The 18001-nt window shown below is 46.6% G+C and overlaps 3 protein-coding genes across 3 annotated transcripts in view; all 3 read right to left on the reverse strand.

The window, feature by feature from the left end:
* The window catches only part of LOC123076947 (LEAF RUST 10 DISEASE-RESISTANCE LOCUS RECEPTOR-LIKE PROTEIN KINASE-like 1.2), a 26391-nt gene extending 17173 nt beyond the window's left edge, over positions 1 to 9218 (reverse strand). Inside the window, exon 1 of the mRNA XM_044499115.1 lies at positions 8476 to 9218. Within this exon, the coding sequence (XP_044355050.1) occupies positions 8476 to 9187 (712 nt within the window). The 5' untranslated portion in view covers positions 9188 to 9218. The remainder of the gene's footprint in view (positions 1 to 8475) is intronic.
* The window catches only part of LOC123076950 (uncharacterized), a 12860-nt gene extending 1149 nt beyond the window's left edge, over positions 1 to 11711 (reverse strand). The window contains exon 1 of the mRNA XM_044499121.1: positions 10873 to 11711. Coding sequence (XP_044355056.1) covers positions 10873 to 11647 — 775 coding nt within the window. The 5' untranslated portion in view covers positions 11648 to 11711. The remainder of the gene's footprint in view (positions 1 to 10872) is intronic.
* LOC123076951 (uncharacterized) lies at positions 3206 to 7195 on the reverse strand. Its single transcript, XM_044499122.1, has one exon. The coding sequence runs from the start codon at positions 7193 to 7195 to the stop codon at positions 6515 to 6517; it is 681 nt and encodes a 226-aa protein (XP_044355057.1). The 3' UTR covers positions 3206 to 6514.
* Positions 11712 to 18001: the final 6290 nt, after the last annotated feature.

Raw genomic sequence — 18001 nt, forward strand, 5'->3', positions numbered from 1 at the left:
GTATAGTTTTTTTCTTACCTATTGTATAAGATATGTATCCTACATCATGGGCCCCCTCCCGGCCTGGGCCCTGGGCCATTGCCCCTCCCGCTATACCCCAGGGCCGGTCCTGGACCCAGACATAGTGTTTACCAGAGCATCCCACCCAGTTTTGGGAAGGTTCAGTTTTGCACTATTTTTTTGTTTATTTTTTTGGTGGATTTTCCTTTTTTTATTTAAAAAATTCTTGAACACTAGTTAAATTTGTGAATATTTTAAAAAATATGTACATTTTAGAATTATTGATGGTTTTCAAATTCATGAACATCCTTAGAAAAATTAATCGGTTTTTAAAATTCATGAAATTTGTGAATATTTTATGGATTCATGAACTTATCAAAAACAAAGATGGGCTAGTTTTATTTTACATGGGGCTGTTGGTTTTTTCCAAAGGAGGGAGCAAAAGGAAAAGAGGCGCGTGGAACGTGCTCTGCGAGTGAGGGTAACCAGCGAGATGAGGCATGGTTCTTTGCGCGCCCATCGCTTGATTTAGTGGCATTTTGACGCTTTAGGCGTGATATAGGGGAAGTCCCGGCGGCTCCACCACTAACGACGACCTAAAACATTGTCATTGTGTCAAAAAAATGCCATAAAAAATTAATATAGGCCCATTAGGCTGGATTTCGAAAATTCTATTGCCCACTCAGTGGATAAGTGAACAAGTCCATGATGCCAATTTTCACCGTGCTGCAGATCGACTTGAGAAGTTCAGAATTCTGACCATAAATCGATTTTCGCCCTAGAAGCCACTAGCTGTTCAACTCATTAAACGAACTTCTAATGGTTCACACAACTATATCGCAAAAAAAAAAGGTTCACACAACTACTTACCAAATGAGAGCACAACCGAAGTTTCTGGCACGTCAGCCAGAACGTGTCAATTTGACTGTATAAGGGGCTATGCATGCAGGAAGGAGGAAGCTGAAGCGAACATCCGCCACACGATCGACTTTAGCCTTATCCTCGGCTTGATGGATTATGGAAATCCAGCAAATCACGCACTGATCAAAAGGTGATTTGACGGGTAGACTTACCTGGAGGGGGTGGATCTGTCACGACTGAGATGGCGACCCCGCAGCCTCTACAGGGCGCTGACGAGATGGGGCCACAAGCCAGGGAGAACGTGGAGGAGAAGGGAAGCAGTGCGCTTACAGGTGGACCCGAGATGGCAGGGTAGTAGGTGTGAGTGGGTGGGCTGCGGCCGCGTTGTACTTAAGCCTCACGGCTGTGTGAGTGCGGGTTATGAATGAACTAGCATCAAAACAGTTCGAGAAGCTGTTCTTCTCTTATCGGCCTCCTTTCTCCTTCTCCCAGATCCCCTTCCCTGCCAATCATCCTCTCCTACTCCCTCCCTAGATCGGGTCTGTTACAAGTGGTATCAGAGGTCCAGTCGATCTGGAGACTGCGTATCCTAAGCCGCGCTACCAAACCAAGCAAGCGAAGCAAGCGGCGGCGATGGAGACACAACTCGCGGATCTGATCCGATCCGTCAACGAGGGGCGTGCGGCGAACGACGCCCGCCTGGAGGCAATCCAGGCGTCCCTCGAGCTCTGGAGGTCGGCGGTCTCCAACCTGCAACGCGAGCTCGACGAGCTCCGCACCCAAGTGGGACGGATCGCCCTCCACCCGGCACTCGCGACGCAAGGCGAGACGGTGGAAGAAGTGGTGGTGCCTCCGGCACCGTCTCCTTCGACGATGGGCCCCGAGCACCACGGGCCAAGTGGCCACGGCGAGATCTTCAACTCCGGGGGTGGGGCTCACGGGGTGGTCACCACCCTGCAGCCGCCTCCGGTCAAGGGTACGTACCAATCCCTACCGGAGAACTACGCATCTGTAGGAGTTGGGTCGAGTCGTATGATTAATTGGGAGCCGCCACACGCCACGCAGCAGTCACCGCACACGCATCACTGGGCGCTGTCGAAATTGGATTTTCCCCAATTCGACGGGGAAAACCCACAGTTCTGGAAGTCTAGATGCGAAAAATACTTCGATGTTTATGGTATTCAGCCCGATTTCTGGGTTCGTGTAGCCACCTTACACTTCACAGGCACCGCCGCTCGCTGGCTGCAGCTGCACGAAGCAGCAAGTTGCTTGTCCACTTGGGAGGGCCTATGCACATCACTGAAGGAGAAATTTGGTCGAGATCAGTACCAAATGCATCTCCGTCAGTTTAACATTCTGAAACAGACAGGATCCGTAGAGGAGTACATGGGGCAGTTTGAGGAATTAATGCATCATATTCTCGCGCACAATTCTGGGTTCGATCCGATTTACTTTACAACTCAATTCTTAGATGGGTTAAAGGCTGAAATTCGCGCTGGAGTTGCTTTACATAGACCGCAAAACTTGGACTCTGCCTTTTCCTTGGCCCTGTTGCAGGAAGAGCTGGTGGAGGCGATGCCGCGGCGCGAGCACAGACGATATGATCCAGCGCCGCCAAGACCCCCAGCGCGACCAGCACCAGCAATGGCCGTGCCAGCGGCGCCGCAGCGCGTACCGTTACTTGCCCCACAAGCAGCAGCGGAGGATCGCCGGGCGTTGGACGCAGCACGTACGGCTGACCGTCGCCCTGAGAAAGGACGAGGCGAAGATCGTGTAGCCGCGCTCCGCAACTACCGCAGAGCAAGGGGGCTGTGCTTCAAATGCGGCGAACGCTGGGGCCAGGGCCATCAGTGCGCAGCCACAGTCCAGCTGCACGTGGTGGAGGAACTCCTTGAGCTGCTACAAGCTGAAGAGCATGACAGGCAAGAAGCAGAGTCTGATTCGGAAGAGGAGGTGCTCATGTCCATATCAAAGCTCGCAACGACAGGGCAGACCAGTCCGCGCACGGTCCGTTTGCTGGGACAGATCGGGGGGCGTGAAGTGTTGATATTGGTAGACTTTGGCAGTTCCCACAGCTTCGTCAGCAAGGATGTCGCAGCAAGGATGACAACTCAAGTACAGCAGATGGCACCTGTGTCAGTAAAAATCGCTGATGGAGGGCTGCTATCTTGTTGTGGATACATACCGGCGTGCAAATGGGAGACGCAGGGACACCAATTTACCACTGATCTGCGGGTGCTGTCGCTAGGCTGTTATGACATGATGCTGGGAATGGACTGGCTGGAGCACTGCGGACAGATGCTAGTGGATTGGGGAGCAAAAACATTGAAGTTCTAGCATGAAGGGAAGAGCATTTTGTTGCAGGGTCTAACAGCTGCTTCTTCAACAGTGGCAGCAGTATCAGTGACAGAGCTGCAAGAGCTAGAGGCAAAAGACTCGGTAGCACACATGGTGATGTTGTGCATAAGTGAAGGACAAGTGGAAATCACTCCTGTACCAACAACTATTCAGCAAGTTTTGGACGAGTACCAGGACCTTTTTCGGGAGCCAACAGAGTTGCCACCGCACAGAGAATGGGACCATGCCATACCCTTGCTACCAGGAGCAAAACCAGTGAATCTCAGACCATATCGATACACACCAGAGCAGAAGGACGAAATTGAGGCTCAAGTTAAGGAACTGCTTGCCAAAGGGCTCATTACCGCCAGTACCAGTCCATTTGCGTCGCCAGTTTTGCTAGTGAAAAAGAAAGATCAAACATGGAGGTTGTGTGTGGATTTCAGACACCTGAACGCGATCACTCTAAAGGCCACATACCCAATGCCAATCATTGAGGAACTCCTGGACGAACTGGCAGGGGCCTGTTGGTTCTCCAAGATGGACCTACGGGCTGGATATCACTAGATCAGGCTGGTGCCGGGGGACGAGTTTAAAACTGCGTTCAAGACGCACATGGGTCATTTCCAGTTCAAGGTAATGCCGTATGGTCTGGCATACGCCCCAGTTACATTCATGGGAAATATGAACAATGTGTTAGCCCCGGTCAACCGCAAAGGTGTAGTGGTTTTCATGGACGACATCTTGGTCTTCACGAAAACGTTGGAGCAGCACCGAGATCTTCTGGCTCAAGTTCTGCAACTGTTAAGACAACATCAATTCTATGTCAAATTGTCCAAGTGTTCATTTGCTCAGCAAACAATCAACTACTTGGGGCACTACGTGAGCAAAGATGGGGTTTCAACCGACAAAAGCAAAGTTCAAACAGTACAAGAGTGGCCAGTGCCTGACACAGTCAAACAACTCAGAGGGTTCCTTGGTCTAGCCGGCTACTATAGGAAGTTTGTCAAAAACTTTGGGATTATCTCCAAACCATTGACAGATCTTCTCAAGAAGAATACGTTGTTCGTGTGGACTCCAACCGCAGACGCAGCCTTTCAGGCACTCAAACAAGCGCTAGTTGAAGCCCCGGTGTTGGCTTTGCCAGATTTTACCAAACAGTTCGTGGTCGAGACTGACACAAGCGGCACAGGCATTGGAGCAGTGTTAATGCAGAACTCCCACCCCATTACGTACCTGAGCAAAGCGCTTTCTCCGCGCAATCTAGGGCTCTCAGCTTACGAGAAGGAGTGCCTGGCATTGCTCCTGGCAGTTGACAGATGGAGACCATACCTCCAACACGCAGAATTTGTGGTGAGGACGGACCAGAAAAGTTTGCTGCATCTAACAGATCAGAGATTGCACACCCCGATTCAGCAGCGCGCGTTCACTAAACTAGTGGGGCTGCAGTACGTCAACCAATACAAAGCTGGGTTGGCAAACCGTGCCGCGGACGCGCTGTCTCGACGCGACCACGCTGATGAAAGCGAGTTTGTGGCATTGGCAGTGTGCAAACCAGCTCGGTTAGAAGCAGTCAAAAACAGCTACAAAGATGATCCCAACGCAACAAAGAAGCTAACCATCTTAGCCCTGGACCCGGCCAGCGAACCAGAGTTCACAGCACAGGACGGGGTCCTTCGCTTCCAAGGCAGAATCTGGATTGGAGAAGACAAGCAGATACGGCAGCACCTGATCAACTCGCTGCACTCGAGCGCGGCTGGAGGCCACTGTGGATTTTATGCAACTTACAATCGCATCAAACGGATGTTTGCTTGGAAGGGACTAAAGCAGCAGGTCAAACACACGGTCAGGAATTGTCTGGTGTGTCAGCAAGCAAAGACGGAGAGGACGTCCCAGGCAGGCCTTCTTCAACCATTGTCGATCCCGCAGAAACCATGGGCGATCGTGTCGCTCGATTTCATTGAAGGTTTGCCCAAGTCCTGCGGATATGACGTGATCTTAGTGGTGGTCGACAAGTTCTCGAAGTACGCCCACTTCATACCCATGACACATCCATACACAGCTCTTCAAGTGGCCAAGCTGTTCATGAGAAAGATATTCCGTCTGCATGGGCTGCCACTGGCTATTATATCTGACAGGGACAGAGTGTTTACGAGCAATGTCTGGCAGGAGCTGTTCAAGCTGTGTCGCACCGAGTTGCGCATGAGTTCTTCTTACCATCCGCAGACGGATGGGCAGACGGAGCGAGTGAACCAATGCCTAGAGACTTATCTGCGATGTGCGGTTCACGCATGCCCGGCCAACTGGGCGAAATGGTTAGCGCTAGCGGAATTCTGGTACAATACCTCCTTTCACTCATCACTGGGCAGAACCCCATTTGAAGTCATATATGGTCACCTGCCTCGCGAGTTCGGTGTGTCGCAAGTCGACAACTGCTCGGTTCCAGACTTAGCAGCGTGGCTGCGAGAGAGGGAGATTATGATGGAGCATTTGCAACAACAGCTGAAAAAGGCGCAGGATCGCATGAAAGCACAGGCCGACCGACACCGAACTGAGCGTTCGTTCGAAGTCGGGGATTCAGCGTTGCTCAAACTACAGCCGTTCATTCAAACATCGATCGCTCAACGACCGTTTCAGAAGCTCGCCTTCAGGTATTACGGCCCGTACAAGATCATTGCAAAGGTGGGGGCTGTCGCCTACAAGCTGGATCTTCCATCCACAAGTAAAATCCACCCGGTGGTGCACGTCTCCCTACTGAAGAACGCAGAAGGCGCTGAGGTACAAGCAAACCCAGACTTACCCCCTACTAACGAGATCTTGCAGGCGGAGCATGTGCCAATAGCTGTTCTCGCCACCAAGCAAGTCAGAATGGCGAACAAGGAGAACACTCGCCTGTTGATCCATTGGGAAGGACTGCCAGCATCGTTGGCAACCTGGGAAGATCCCGCTCGTCTGCAACAACAGTTCCCTGCCACTCCGCCTTCGGGTCAAGGCGGCACTCAAGGAGGGGTGAATGTCACGACTGACATGGCGACCCCGCAGCCTCTACAGGGCGCTGACGAGATGGGGCCACAAGCCAGGGAGAACGTGGAGGAGAAGGGAAGCAGTGCGCTTACAGGTGGACCCGAGATGGCAGGGTAGTAGGTGTGAGTGGGTGGGCTGCGGCCGCGTTGTACTTAAGCCTCACGGCTGTGTGAGCGCGGGTTATGAATGAACTAGCATCAAAACAGATCGAGAAGCTGTTCTTCTCTTATCGGCCTCCTTTCTCCTTCTCTCAGATCCCCTTCCCTGCCAATCATCCTCTCCTACTCCCTCCCTAGATCGGGTCTGTTACAGGATCCCATGTCAGGAGGAAGCCATCTTGGATGAGCTGCTCGTAGTTGCTCGCGTTCGCCGAGCCAGCCGAGCTCACCACCGGCACGACGATCGCATCGCAGCCCTCCAAAGCGTAGCCTGCGTAGGCCCCGGTCGCGTCGTGGCGCACTCCCGCGCGAACATACGCGTTGGTCGCGTCCAAGCATGTCAACTCCACCATCGCCCAGTCCGGATTAGCCGCTGCCTTGGTGCAGTTGTAGAAGATGAGATTCGGGTTGGAGTTGTTGACCTTAAAAGGCAGTGCCAGCTTGCTGGAGGTGTTCAATCTCGGGAAATTGCAGGCGTTGGGGACGTTGAAGTCGCTCTTTTTGTGTAGATCAACGACACGCAAATTGCGTTCCTCGTAGGAGATATTCATGATTGAAAAGCCACTGTATCCATCGAATCCAGAGCTCCGGAGAAATGGAATGTTGTCATGGAAGCAACCGACCTCAAAATCCAAGGGACCACATGATCTTCCCGCCTCCCAGTCAGGGAGCCAGAATGGATCGGAGACTGTGAGGTTGCCGCACCTCTTGGCCGAGCAGCCATCCCCTTGCTGCTCCTCAGGCACGGCGAGCATCAGCGGCAGCCACCATACTGCCCAGACGAACGCCAAGAACCAGCAGCTTGTAGTAGCCATCGGAGCAGAGAGATTTGGCTGTGGCGAGGTGGGGGAGACGTACGCGACTATGAGAGGATATACCGTGGTCCAAGCTCGAAGAATGATATATGTGGACGTCGAGCGAGTGGAGTGCCATGGTCAGCACATTTGACTGGAAAATCAGGGCAAAGCTAGCTATCAACGTCCCTATCACCTTTGGACTGGTAAGGCGCTGCTTTTGAATTTCTAACCCCATTGACGGGTAAGTCATCAACGTGACCTCCGTGGCTCCAAATGCCCGTTATGTGACAGCAAACATGATGCTTTAGGATGGTTCTTGTACTGGCTACTCCATGCTCTTATCGGTTATCTAGCATCTAAATTCTAATCATTGGACAAAATTCACACTTGGCAGGTAACAATATCCGGTAAAAAATAGTTTCATCTCTGTACACTGATCGGTTATTGGGGTTGCACATTTTAGAGTTGGGGTGCAAATATCTTTCTTTGCAGGGGACAAGTCTTGTTCAAACCTAGAGTTCACATTAATTTATTTCGCAATGTTAGCTTTCGTTATCTGTGTATTATTTTATACTCCCTCCGGTCCTTTTTACTCTGCACATTGGATTTGCCGAAAGTCAAACTTAGCTAAGTTTGACCAAATTTATATGAGAAATTATTAGCATCTATAATATCTAATAAATATAATATGAAAATATATTCCGAGATGAATCTAATGATATTGGTGTTGTTATGTAAATGTCAATAATTTTTTATATAAACTTGGTCAAAGTTGGATGAGATTGACTTTAGACAAACCTAATATGCAGAGTAAAAAGGACCGGAGGGAGTAAGGTCTTTGTGAATGATTAATAAAGTGACTGCATGCATCTCCCAGATGCAGAGGTCTGGGGTCATCCTCTTTTTTTTTCAAAAAAAAAAGCTTTTTTTGTCTATGCAACTTGGTTGACTTAGAAATAACAAAATTCTCCAAGGAAATCCATACAATGATTTGTGTCTCTCAGGGCTTAATTTTATTTATTCCAACATATTTTTATAAAATTTGCGAATAAATGGGGTGAAAATTTGCAAAACTAAAATGGATTTTGTATTAAAAAAGGGTAGAATCTCAATAATTGATTTTTCCCCTATAACTTTGCGCTATCGACGGGGGACAAGACCATCGACTTATTATTGTGGGCTAACACACCGTAATTCAACTGAAGGGGCCAGCACACCATATAACGTAATAAAAAAGAAAAGGCGATACAAGACTCCATGAGGCCAAAAGAACGTGCTAATCAGAGAAGCAAGCTTACCGGTGTGCCATGTGAGGAGGAATCCACCACTGATGAGCTGCTCGTAGTTGCTCGCGTTCGCCATGCCATGACCGCCCAGCACCGGCACGACGGTGGCTTCGCAGCCCTCCATATGGTATTTGGCATAGTCATCGGTAGCATCATAACGCCCTCCTGCGCGGACAAACGCATTGCTCTTGTTGCCGCATCTTATCGGCACCATCGCCCTGTCTCGACGTGCCACCGCTGCTGCCTCTGCCTTCGTGCAATTGTACAAGACGAGCTTCAGATTGACGGGTTCGACCCTAAATAGGCGGCCCAGTTGGTCGGAGGCGTTCCAGCTCGGGACATGGCAGCTGTTGGTGTTGTTATGCAGGTGATCCTGCTTGTATAGATCGACGACGCGCAAACTCCGTTCCTTGTAGGAGATGCTGGTTATTTCAAAACCTTCATCCCCGAAGCTCTGAAGAACTGGAGTGCCGTTGCTACGGCAAGTGACCGCAAAATCCAAGGGACCACATGATCTTCCGGTCTTGTCATCAACGAGCCAGAATGGGTGAGAGATGGTGTGGTTGCCGCACCTCTTGGCCGAGCAGCTATCGCCCTTCTGATCCGCAGCCGCCATGATCATCAGTGGTAGCCACCAGACGTACGCCAAGAACCAGCAACTCCGAGGAGGCATCGGACAACAAGATTTGGAAAGGCTCCAGTGACCAACTGAATCAGTGATCATGATGGGCTTTGGGGGCTGGGGAGTGAGGACTGCTATGAAGTGTGAATGATATATGGGGGCGGTGAACGAGCGAACAGCCGTGCTATGGATGGCATGCTTGACAGGGAAATCGAGGCAACCTATCATCGTCCACAAGTTCCCCCGAATGACCACTTGGACGGCCGGGTAAGCCATGACGTATGAATTTGTAACCCCATTCACGGGTAAGCCATGATGTGACAGGGATCAGGATTCTTAATCAGATTCTTTCAGTTCCGGCTACTCTGTGCTCTTGTCGTCTATCTAGCTAGACTCTTGTCTCAGCACAACATTCGCACTTGTACTGGGCTGGACATTTTATCTCAGCACAACATCTAGCTAGACACTTGTACTGTTTTTGCAGGGGAGAAGTCCAGTTCAAACTGAGATAGGGTTTTCTTTCCTTTGCAAAAATGATCCAAATCTATTATCAAAGTTCAGCGGAAGTACTAAATAGAGTTAACATTTTTTTGAGGTATTGGCAGATCTCCTAAACATAATCCCCCAAACCAACTTGACCGGCAAAGAAGCCTCTAATCATCTTCGTCTTCCTTCTTCTTTCCTCTTTCTTCTTCATTCCATGTGGCTAACAACGATTACTTGGCACTATGTGATGTCCATGAGCAAGATAGGGCCTAGGATAGATGATCCGCACAAGTAGTTTGAGAGGCTCCCCGAGGGCGACATATGTGCAACGAAGGAGTTGAGAATGTGGGTGAAATTCATCCTCCACAGGACATTGCTTGAGCACTTCTTCATCTCAAAGGGTGCTTCTCCTCGTCCTTCTTCTACTGGCACGTGGCGTTGTCCAAAACGGAACGAATCATCGAAACCGGTAATGGTCGGATGGCTGTCCTGGTTCTGTCTACATTAGGCGAGTTTTTTCCTTTGTACGTCCCCGGTGCTCCGCCGGGCCCGGGATGCCACAGAGAAGCGACGTCGTGGCTGGGGTCTAATCCCTCAATTTGATAATTATTTTGGTGCAATTATAGTTTTAGAGGGATCTAGCGGATGCTCTAACAAAAGCCACTTGCTGTGCACCAGCTCCACTTGTCCAATGATGCACACGTCTTCGTACCTAATGACCGCACTAGTTTACATGCCTGCCACAGCCGAAGCTTCTGGCAAGTACCATACCTAATAATACTATTCTTTTGTGAATGATGACACTACCAACAACGGGAATACTTAGGCCGTCCATAGTGGGGAATACCATAAGTTAGTATTATGTACTCCCATAATATAGAAGCTTTTTGACACTATATTAGTGTATGATACTATCTTCTTAATATACAGTATCATATGTTAGAATCTATGATAGGTTAATAGTAATACGACATACATGATATTAATTATGATACTCTCACTACGGGCAACCTTAGTGTGTAGGCTGGCTCGTCAGCGGCCTGAATATCTATGAAAAAGATCCAGAAAAAAGCTAAAGGTGAAATCTCCATGGGTCTACGGAAGATCGGGACAGCATTGGCCAACGACAAGGTGCCACCAGCCCACCATGCAGCGAAATGCAATGAACCAGGGAAAATAAACAGACTAATCAAACCAGCATGTGACGATATGGCTATCCGCGTCAGCACGCGCTGATTGGCACGTAACTGTGGACAGTAAAGTAGAGGGCTAGAGGCAAGTGGCGGCGTGGGCGGACTCACCGGCGCATGTCGGGCCGCGGAGCCTCCCGTCACCAGGGCAGATGCATCCGAACGCCGCGGTCGCGTTGCTGTACCGGCACTGCCTGCCGGTCACGACGCAGGCGGGGCAGTCGCCGATGCCGGCGCCCGCCCAGTCCAGCAGGAACCCGGCCTTCAGGAGCCGGGTGTAGTTGGCCGCCGTCGAGGCCGCCGCCTCCGACCCCAGCACCGGCAGGTAATTGTACGTGCAGGTCCCGGTGTCGATCGCCGGCGGCCTGTCCCGGTCGTAGCTCCCGCCGAGGTACGCGAAGATGGGCTTGCCGCAGCTGGGCACGCCGGTGAAGTTCACGTACTGGGGCCCGTGAGGCTCCGTCCCGTTGCAGTTGGACAGGAAGCACATGGCTTGATTGCTAGGGCTGATCTTGAACGGGCTGAGAGCTAGGCTGGATGAGACATTGAAGTCGGCGCGACACACGCCGTCCGTGCCCGAGGCCACCCTGTTGTGGTAGACGACGAAGGAGCGGGTGGCGTAGTCGATGCTGTGGACGTGGATGGGGGAGCCGCTCATGGAAGCCGTGGTGTTGCCGTCGATGCACCAGAGCTCGAAGGCCGGGTGGCCGCAGGAGGGCTCCGGCGGGGGTCGGCGGGGCGCGCCGAGCCAGAACGGGTACTTGATGGTGAAGTTTCCGCACGCCCCCGGCTCGCACTCGGCCGCGTCCACCGCATGGACAAGGAAGAGGAGGAGGAGGAACGAGGCCAGGATGACCACGGCGGGAGGCATGAGACGCGCAGCCATCTAGCTGTGTTTCTTCGTGTTGCGATGCGAAACAATAGTCTTTGGGAGTGGAGGATGTGTAGAGGCTAGCTAGGTGGACGAAAGGGAAATGCGAATTGTATGGCTTTGTCTGACTGCTCTTTTTCTATACGTTGGGCTTTCTTTTATCAGTTTGTCTAATTCATATTTAGATGTTTTTTTAGATGTCACATCTAACCTCCCACAAATATATAATGCAGCAACAAAAACAAAAAACTAGGACAAAAAAAAAACTACAAACAGAGTGAAAATCAGCTTAGATGTGACATAGATCTAGATATGTCCTCGACAAACCCTTCTTTTATCAACAGGAGTGGGAAACCGGTGCTGCAGCTCTTGACTTTTGTGTGTTGGGAGAGCAAAAGATAGCTCTAGTTTGTGGTTCTAATTAATTATTTTTGAGCTGTGTATATGGCTCTGAATTTGTGATTGTGATGTTCATGTTGCAGGTGATTAAATTCCGGGGTCATGTCATATGTGCCGGCATGCCGCATATGTGGACAACTATCGATCATCTGACTATGTGAGATACTACTAAAAGGTTGGTGATGTTTGTGATCAAGAGGGCGCTACACCCTTCGGATTGGGGATTTGAGCATACAAAAGCTTGGTCTTGCGCACATGGACACCTCCACTTAGCATCTTGTGGGATCCGTCTTTGAGTGGCGGGATAAGCGGACCGATAAGCAAAACCCCAATAGACAAGCTATGGCCTCTCTCATCATGCTTGTCTCTTGGACAATCTGGAACGAGAGGAATGCGAGGATCTTCCGACACAACAGTGTGCCGGCACCAATCCTTTTTAATATCATTCTCGAGGAGACTAAACTTTGGGTTACCGCGGGTCCGCGGGTGCTAAGAAACTAGGGCATATTGTATCGCATGAGTAGTTGTCATGCCGTAACTTTGGGTGTCCTGTAAAACTCTATTCTCTTCTTATTTAATGGATGAGGCAAATCTTTTACCTCCATTTAAAATAAAGGAGGTCATGCAAGGATCAACTTGTAGGTGAAAGATGGAACTACCTTTAGCCAAAAGCATGACACTACAACAGTAAGAATTGGGTTTATCCCTCACAAGGTAGATACTTTCAAGCTGAAAGTGCTTTTAAATGGAAATTACAGTTAATATTTTATTGATGTGCGAAATAACAAACGATTCACTTATTTAGCTTGCGTTCATTAACCCTGACATTATGCTACGCACTATTTATAACTAATGATTAACGACCTCCGTTGTGTGCCAATCTCGGCCAATTTCTCAAAGTTTGGTGACATATTGCTAAATTTTCCATGGAATTTTGGCATTAAGACTTGAAGTGAAATTTTCAAATAGTTCTCAATTTTTTTTTATATTTTGGAACATCCGTTTGGTTCCAAAATTTCCCCCCTAAAATATTACAAATCTTGACAAAGGGCAGACAGTACTCGGCACCCAGCTTTCTGGTCAGCAGCATTTTGACTGATGGTACTTGAATTATCTTGTTGAATAAAGTTCCTCGAGTTCTATACGAAAAGAAGTCCCCGGGCCACTTGTAAGGACTGCAACTATAGTACCAAGTTCAATCAGAATATTTCGGGGTCAAGACTGGCAGAGGCCCAACATGATATTGTCTTCACGTCTAACCCCGCGTGTTTACTACTCCCTCCGTGAAGATATATAAGAGCGTTTAGATCACTGAAGTAGTGATCTAAACGCTCTTATATTTCTTTACGGAGGGAGTACTCACACCGGTCCTTTTTAGTTCACATATAAGAATTGTTTGAAGTCAAGCGTCCTAAATTTTGATCATATTTATATTAAAAAATATCAAATTCTAAATATTAAAGTTATACAATATGAAAATTAAATTCATGTTGCATCTAAGGGTACTGATTTCATATTGTTAATGTTGCTATTTTTTGCTACAAAGTTGGTCAAACTCTATCAAGTTTGACTTTTGACAAATCTTATATGCAAAGTAAAAAGGATCGGAGGGAGTACTAGATAATCTCTCGTGTCAGTGCCGAGGTCAATGAAGCACCATAATCCATTAGTCAATGCCACCACCAATTATGTACATAGTGTCTTCATGGGGCTTGTGAATATCGAGACAACGCTGGCTTGTTAGTGTGGAATTTCCTATTTATCCCCCATAGCGAAGGATAGTGTGTGTGGTAAAAAAAGGTCACACATCCCGCGCTCATTTTGGCCTAGCCCATTTAGAGTTTCATTTTCGTTTTTTATTAACATGTTTTTATTAATTCACAAACATCTTTTAAATCGTAAACATTTTTCAAAATTCACACCATTTCAGAATTTCTTTTAATTCGTAAACTTTTTCAAAATTGACACACATTTCATAATTCGAGGAAATATTTCAAATCCATGGGTACATTAAGATTGGTGATCATTATTTAAATTCGTGATTATTTTTAAAATTCATGAATATTTTTTAATTCTGATTTTTTAATTTTTTAATAGTTTTGTAATAATGCGCTAACGGTTTTCTAAATATGTGAGCATTTTTCAATCCACAAATTTTATCTTATCTTTCAAAGACGGATAATTGGTTTTCTATAAGACTGATCTGTCAACTTTTTTTGAAGAATCGAGTCTAAAAACATCTCTTCTTGGGAAAAGATGTACGCGAGCTAACGAGCCAGCCGAGCAACCGAGCTAGTGATATTGGGCCATAGCCAACATAGGCCTGTGTCCGTGATTTTCCTTCTATTTTCTACGCTGAAGACATAGAATAGAGGTCATGTGGGCTCCTGGCGTGCAACGCCGGTACGCCATATCATGCCGCGGCAATGAAAGATTGAAAAATGCATGTGCCAATATAGGCACGTGCCAACGTTGCGTGTAGTACTTACCGGCACATGTTTGTTGTAGCATAATGTCCGGCCGTCTCCCATAGTTTGAACTTTTCAATGAGTTGGCTGGAGCATGAATTTAATATTGTATCTGACCCAAGAGGTCTTTATTTTGAGGCCTACATCGACCCCACACGTCTAAGAAATAAATAAGCCTAGACGGGGGGGGGGGGGGGGTTTGAAATATATTGCCGTGGACATGTTACTTTCTCAGAAAGTGGACTTGTTGCTTATACCTTAACTGAAAGCCTTTTTAAGATACTAGTAATAGAGAAGAGAACCTCCCATGTCAACCCATATATTGACAAGGGCAAAAGGAGGATTTCAATTCGGAAGAGATGCATGTTTTATTTGTTCCTGCCCGAAATGACGGAAAATTTGAAATCCCGAAATTTATGTAATTTTCCTGGATAAAATTCAGCAATTTTTGACAAAATGTTGCACTTAGTCTTAAGTTCAACATATAAATATTTTGGCTGAAATATAAAACCCTGCTCATTAATGCATGCGCCATGAATTTGTCCCATGGACTCGGAAATAAATCTATGCAGCACTCTAAATTAGATTATTTTTTAAACGTGGGTTTGAACTACATGGCATGGCTGGTTTTTTTTTGCGGGAGGCATGTCATGGGTGTTTGCTATGACATACTGTATAACGCTGCCCATTGGCTCTCAGTAACTTAATATTATATTGTAAACTCGTTTGAGGTAATACTGTATACTGTGGGGGTAAAAACATGATGAATTGATTACCTTTTTCTGTGGGGGTGATGAATTGATCAACGCATATGAAAAGGTCGGACACAACGTCGGCGCAGTGGCACTCAAAGATATCGTGGGTGGTGTTGATCCGGCAAAGCCCACCGGTCTTCTTGCACGCTGTGCAGTCGTCGGCCGTGTACTCAAGGCGAAACCCATCCTTTATATGCCGGGTGTAGTTGGCCCCGGGTACTAAAGAGGCTGTCGGCATTCCGTTGGCAGGTTGGGGCCCCACCACCCCTTTAGTATCGGTTCAAGCCACAAACCGCTACTAAAGAGGTTTACTTCGCCATATGCAACAATTTTTTAGTCCCACCTCGCTGGGCTAACAGGATTTTACCACCTTAAATATTTTATTTCTCAAATTATCACAACCACTTGGTCTTCATTGAACTCTATGTGTAATTCAGATTCTACACAGAAAGATTATTGATGATCAATATATTTTTTAGTATATTTTTACATGGGCACTTCATTTTTTTAAAACTTATTACAACTCCAGACTTTTTTTGTGTTCAGCATGCACCATTCAAAGCCATGTCATCAACTTTCAACCCTTTCTGACATAGTTTGCTATTTTTAATGCATTTACTGATTTGTTTTGAACTAAATGACCCTGAAATTGAAAAGCACTACAAAAGAACTCTGAAAAGGTTGAAACTTGGCATGGTATCGTCATTTCACCCGCATAGCATGTGCGAAAAAGTAAAAAGGGTTACGACAAAAACTGGATGCACTTCATGTACAAAACTCGACAATCTCTTTCGACGTATCAGGGTTTCGGACGAAAACTCATCTGTTACACTGACACTTTAAAATTTTAATAACTTATTACAACTCCAGACGTTTTTTTGCATTCAGCATGCACCATTCAAAGCCACGTCATCAACTTTCAACCCATTCTGACATAATTTGCTATTTTTAATGCTGATTTGTTTTAAGCTAAATGACCCTAAATTCAAAAGCACTACAAAAGAACTCTGAAAAGGTTGAAACTTATCATGGTATCGTCATTTCACCCGCATAGCACGTGCGAAAAAGTAGAAAGGGTTACGACAAAAACTAGATGCACTTCATGTACAAAACTGGACAATCTCTTTCGAAGTATCAGGGTTTCGGACGAAAACTCATCTGTTACACCGGCAATTCAAAATTTTAATAAATTATTACAACTCCGGACGTTTTTTGCATTCAGCATCCACCATTCAAAGCCACGTCATCAACTTTCAAACCTTTCTGACATAATTTGCTATTTTTAACGCATTTACTGATTTGTTTTGAGCTAAATGGCCCTGAAATTGAAAAGCACTACAAAAAAACTCTGAAAAGGTTGAAACTTGTCATGGTATTGTCATTTCACCCGCATAGCATGTACAAAAAAGTAGAGAGGGTCACGGCAAAAACTGGATGCACTTCGTGTACAAAACTGGACAATCTCTTTCGAAGTATCAGGGTTTCGGACGAAAACTCATCTGTTACACCGGCACTTCAGAATTTTAATAACTTATTACAACTCCGGACATTTTTTGCATTCAGCATGCACCATTCAAAGTCACGTCATCAACTTTCAACCCTTTCTACATAATTTGCTATTTTTAATGCATTTACTGATTTGTTTTGAGCTAAATGGTCATGAAATTGAAAAGCACTACAAAAGAACTCTGAAAAGGTTGAAACTTGTCATGGTATCGTCATTTCACCCGCATAGCATGTGCGAAAAAGTAGAGAGGGTCACGGCAAAAACTAGATGCACTTCGTGTACAAAACAGGACAATCTCTTTCGAAGTATCAGGGTTTCGGACGAAAACTCATTTGTTACACCGGCACTTCAAAATTTTAATAACTTATTACAACTCCTGACTTTTTTGCATTCAGCATGCACGATTCAAAGCCACGTCATCAACTTTCAACCCTTTTTGACATAATTTGCTATTTTTAATGCATTTATTGATTTATTTTGAGCTAAATGGCTCTGAAATTGAAAAGCACTACAAAAGAACTCCGAAAAGGTTGAAACTTGTCATGGTATCGTCATTTCACCCGCATAGCATGTGCGAAAAAGTAGAGAGGGTCACGGCAAAAACTGGATGCACTTCGTGTACAAACTGGACAATCTCTTTCGAAGTATCAGAGTTTCGGACGAAAATTAATCTGTTACATCGGCAATTCAAAATTTTAATAACTTATTACAACTCCGGACTTTTTTGCATTCAGCATGCACCATTCAAAGCCATGTCATCAACTTTCAAGCCTTTCTGACATAATTCGCTATTTTTAATGCATTTACTGATTTGTTTTGAGCTAAATGGCCCCGAAATTGAAAAGCACTACAAATGAACTCTGAAAATGTTGAAACTTGGCATGGTATCATCATTTCACCCGCAATTCAAAATTTTAATAACTTATTACAACTCCGGACATATTACCAGTTTGAAATAATGACTGAAAAAACTATTTTTAAAGTTAAGTCATTCACAAACTAGTGATTCACACAAATTTTTTGTACCTAAAGCAAAAATTTAAACTATTCAAAAGAAAATATATGAAGCAGAAAAGAAAAAAAACTATATAAAAATAATTATTTGCACGCTGCCCAGTGGGCCTGCTCGGCCTTAGGCCAGATTATACAGGCCCATAAGGCCGAGCAGGCTCACAGGACAGCACGTCAAAGTTAGGCCCACAAGCCTACTATAGAGAGGAGATCGAAGGAGCAGCCGCGG

This window comes from Triticum aestivum, chromosome 3D, assembly GCF_018294505.1.
Source record: "Triticum aestivum cultivar Chinese Spring chromosome 3D, IWGSC CS RefSeq v2.1, whole genome shotgun sequence".
In the NCBI taxonomy this organism is placed as follows: domain Eukaryota; kingdom Viridiplantae; phylum Streptophyta; class Magnoliopsida; order Poales; family Poaceae; genus Triticum; species Triticum aestivum.

Coding starts and splice junctions, on each gene's coding strand:
- LOC123076951 (XM_044499122.1), bottom strand. CDS start 7,195: ATGGCTACTACAAGCTGCTGGTTCTTGGCGTTCGTCTGGGCAGTATGG.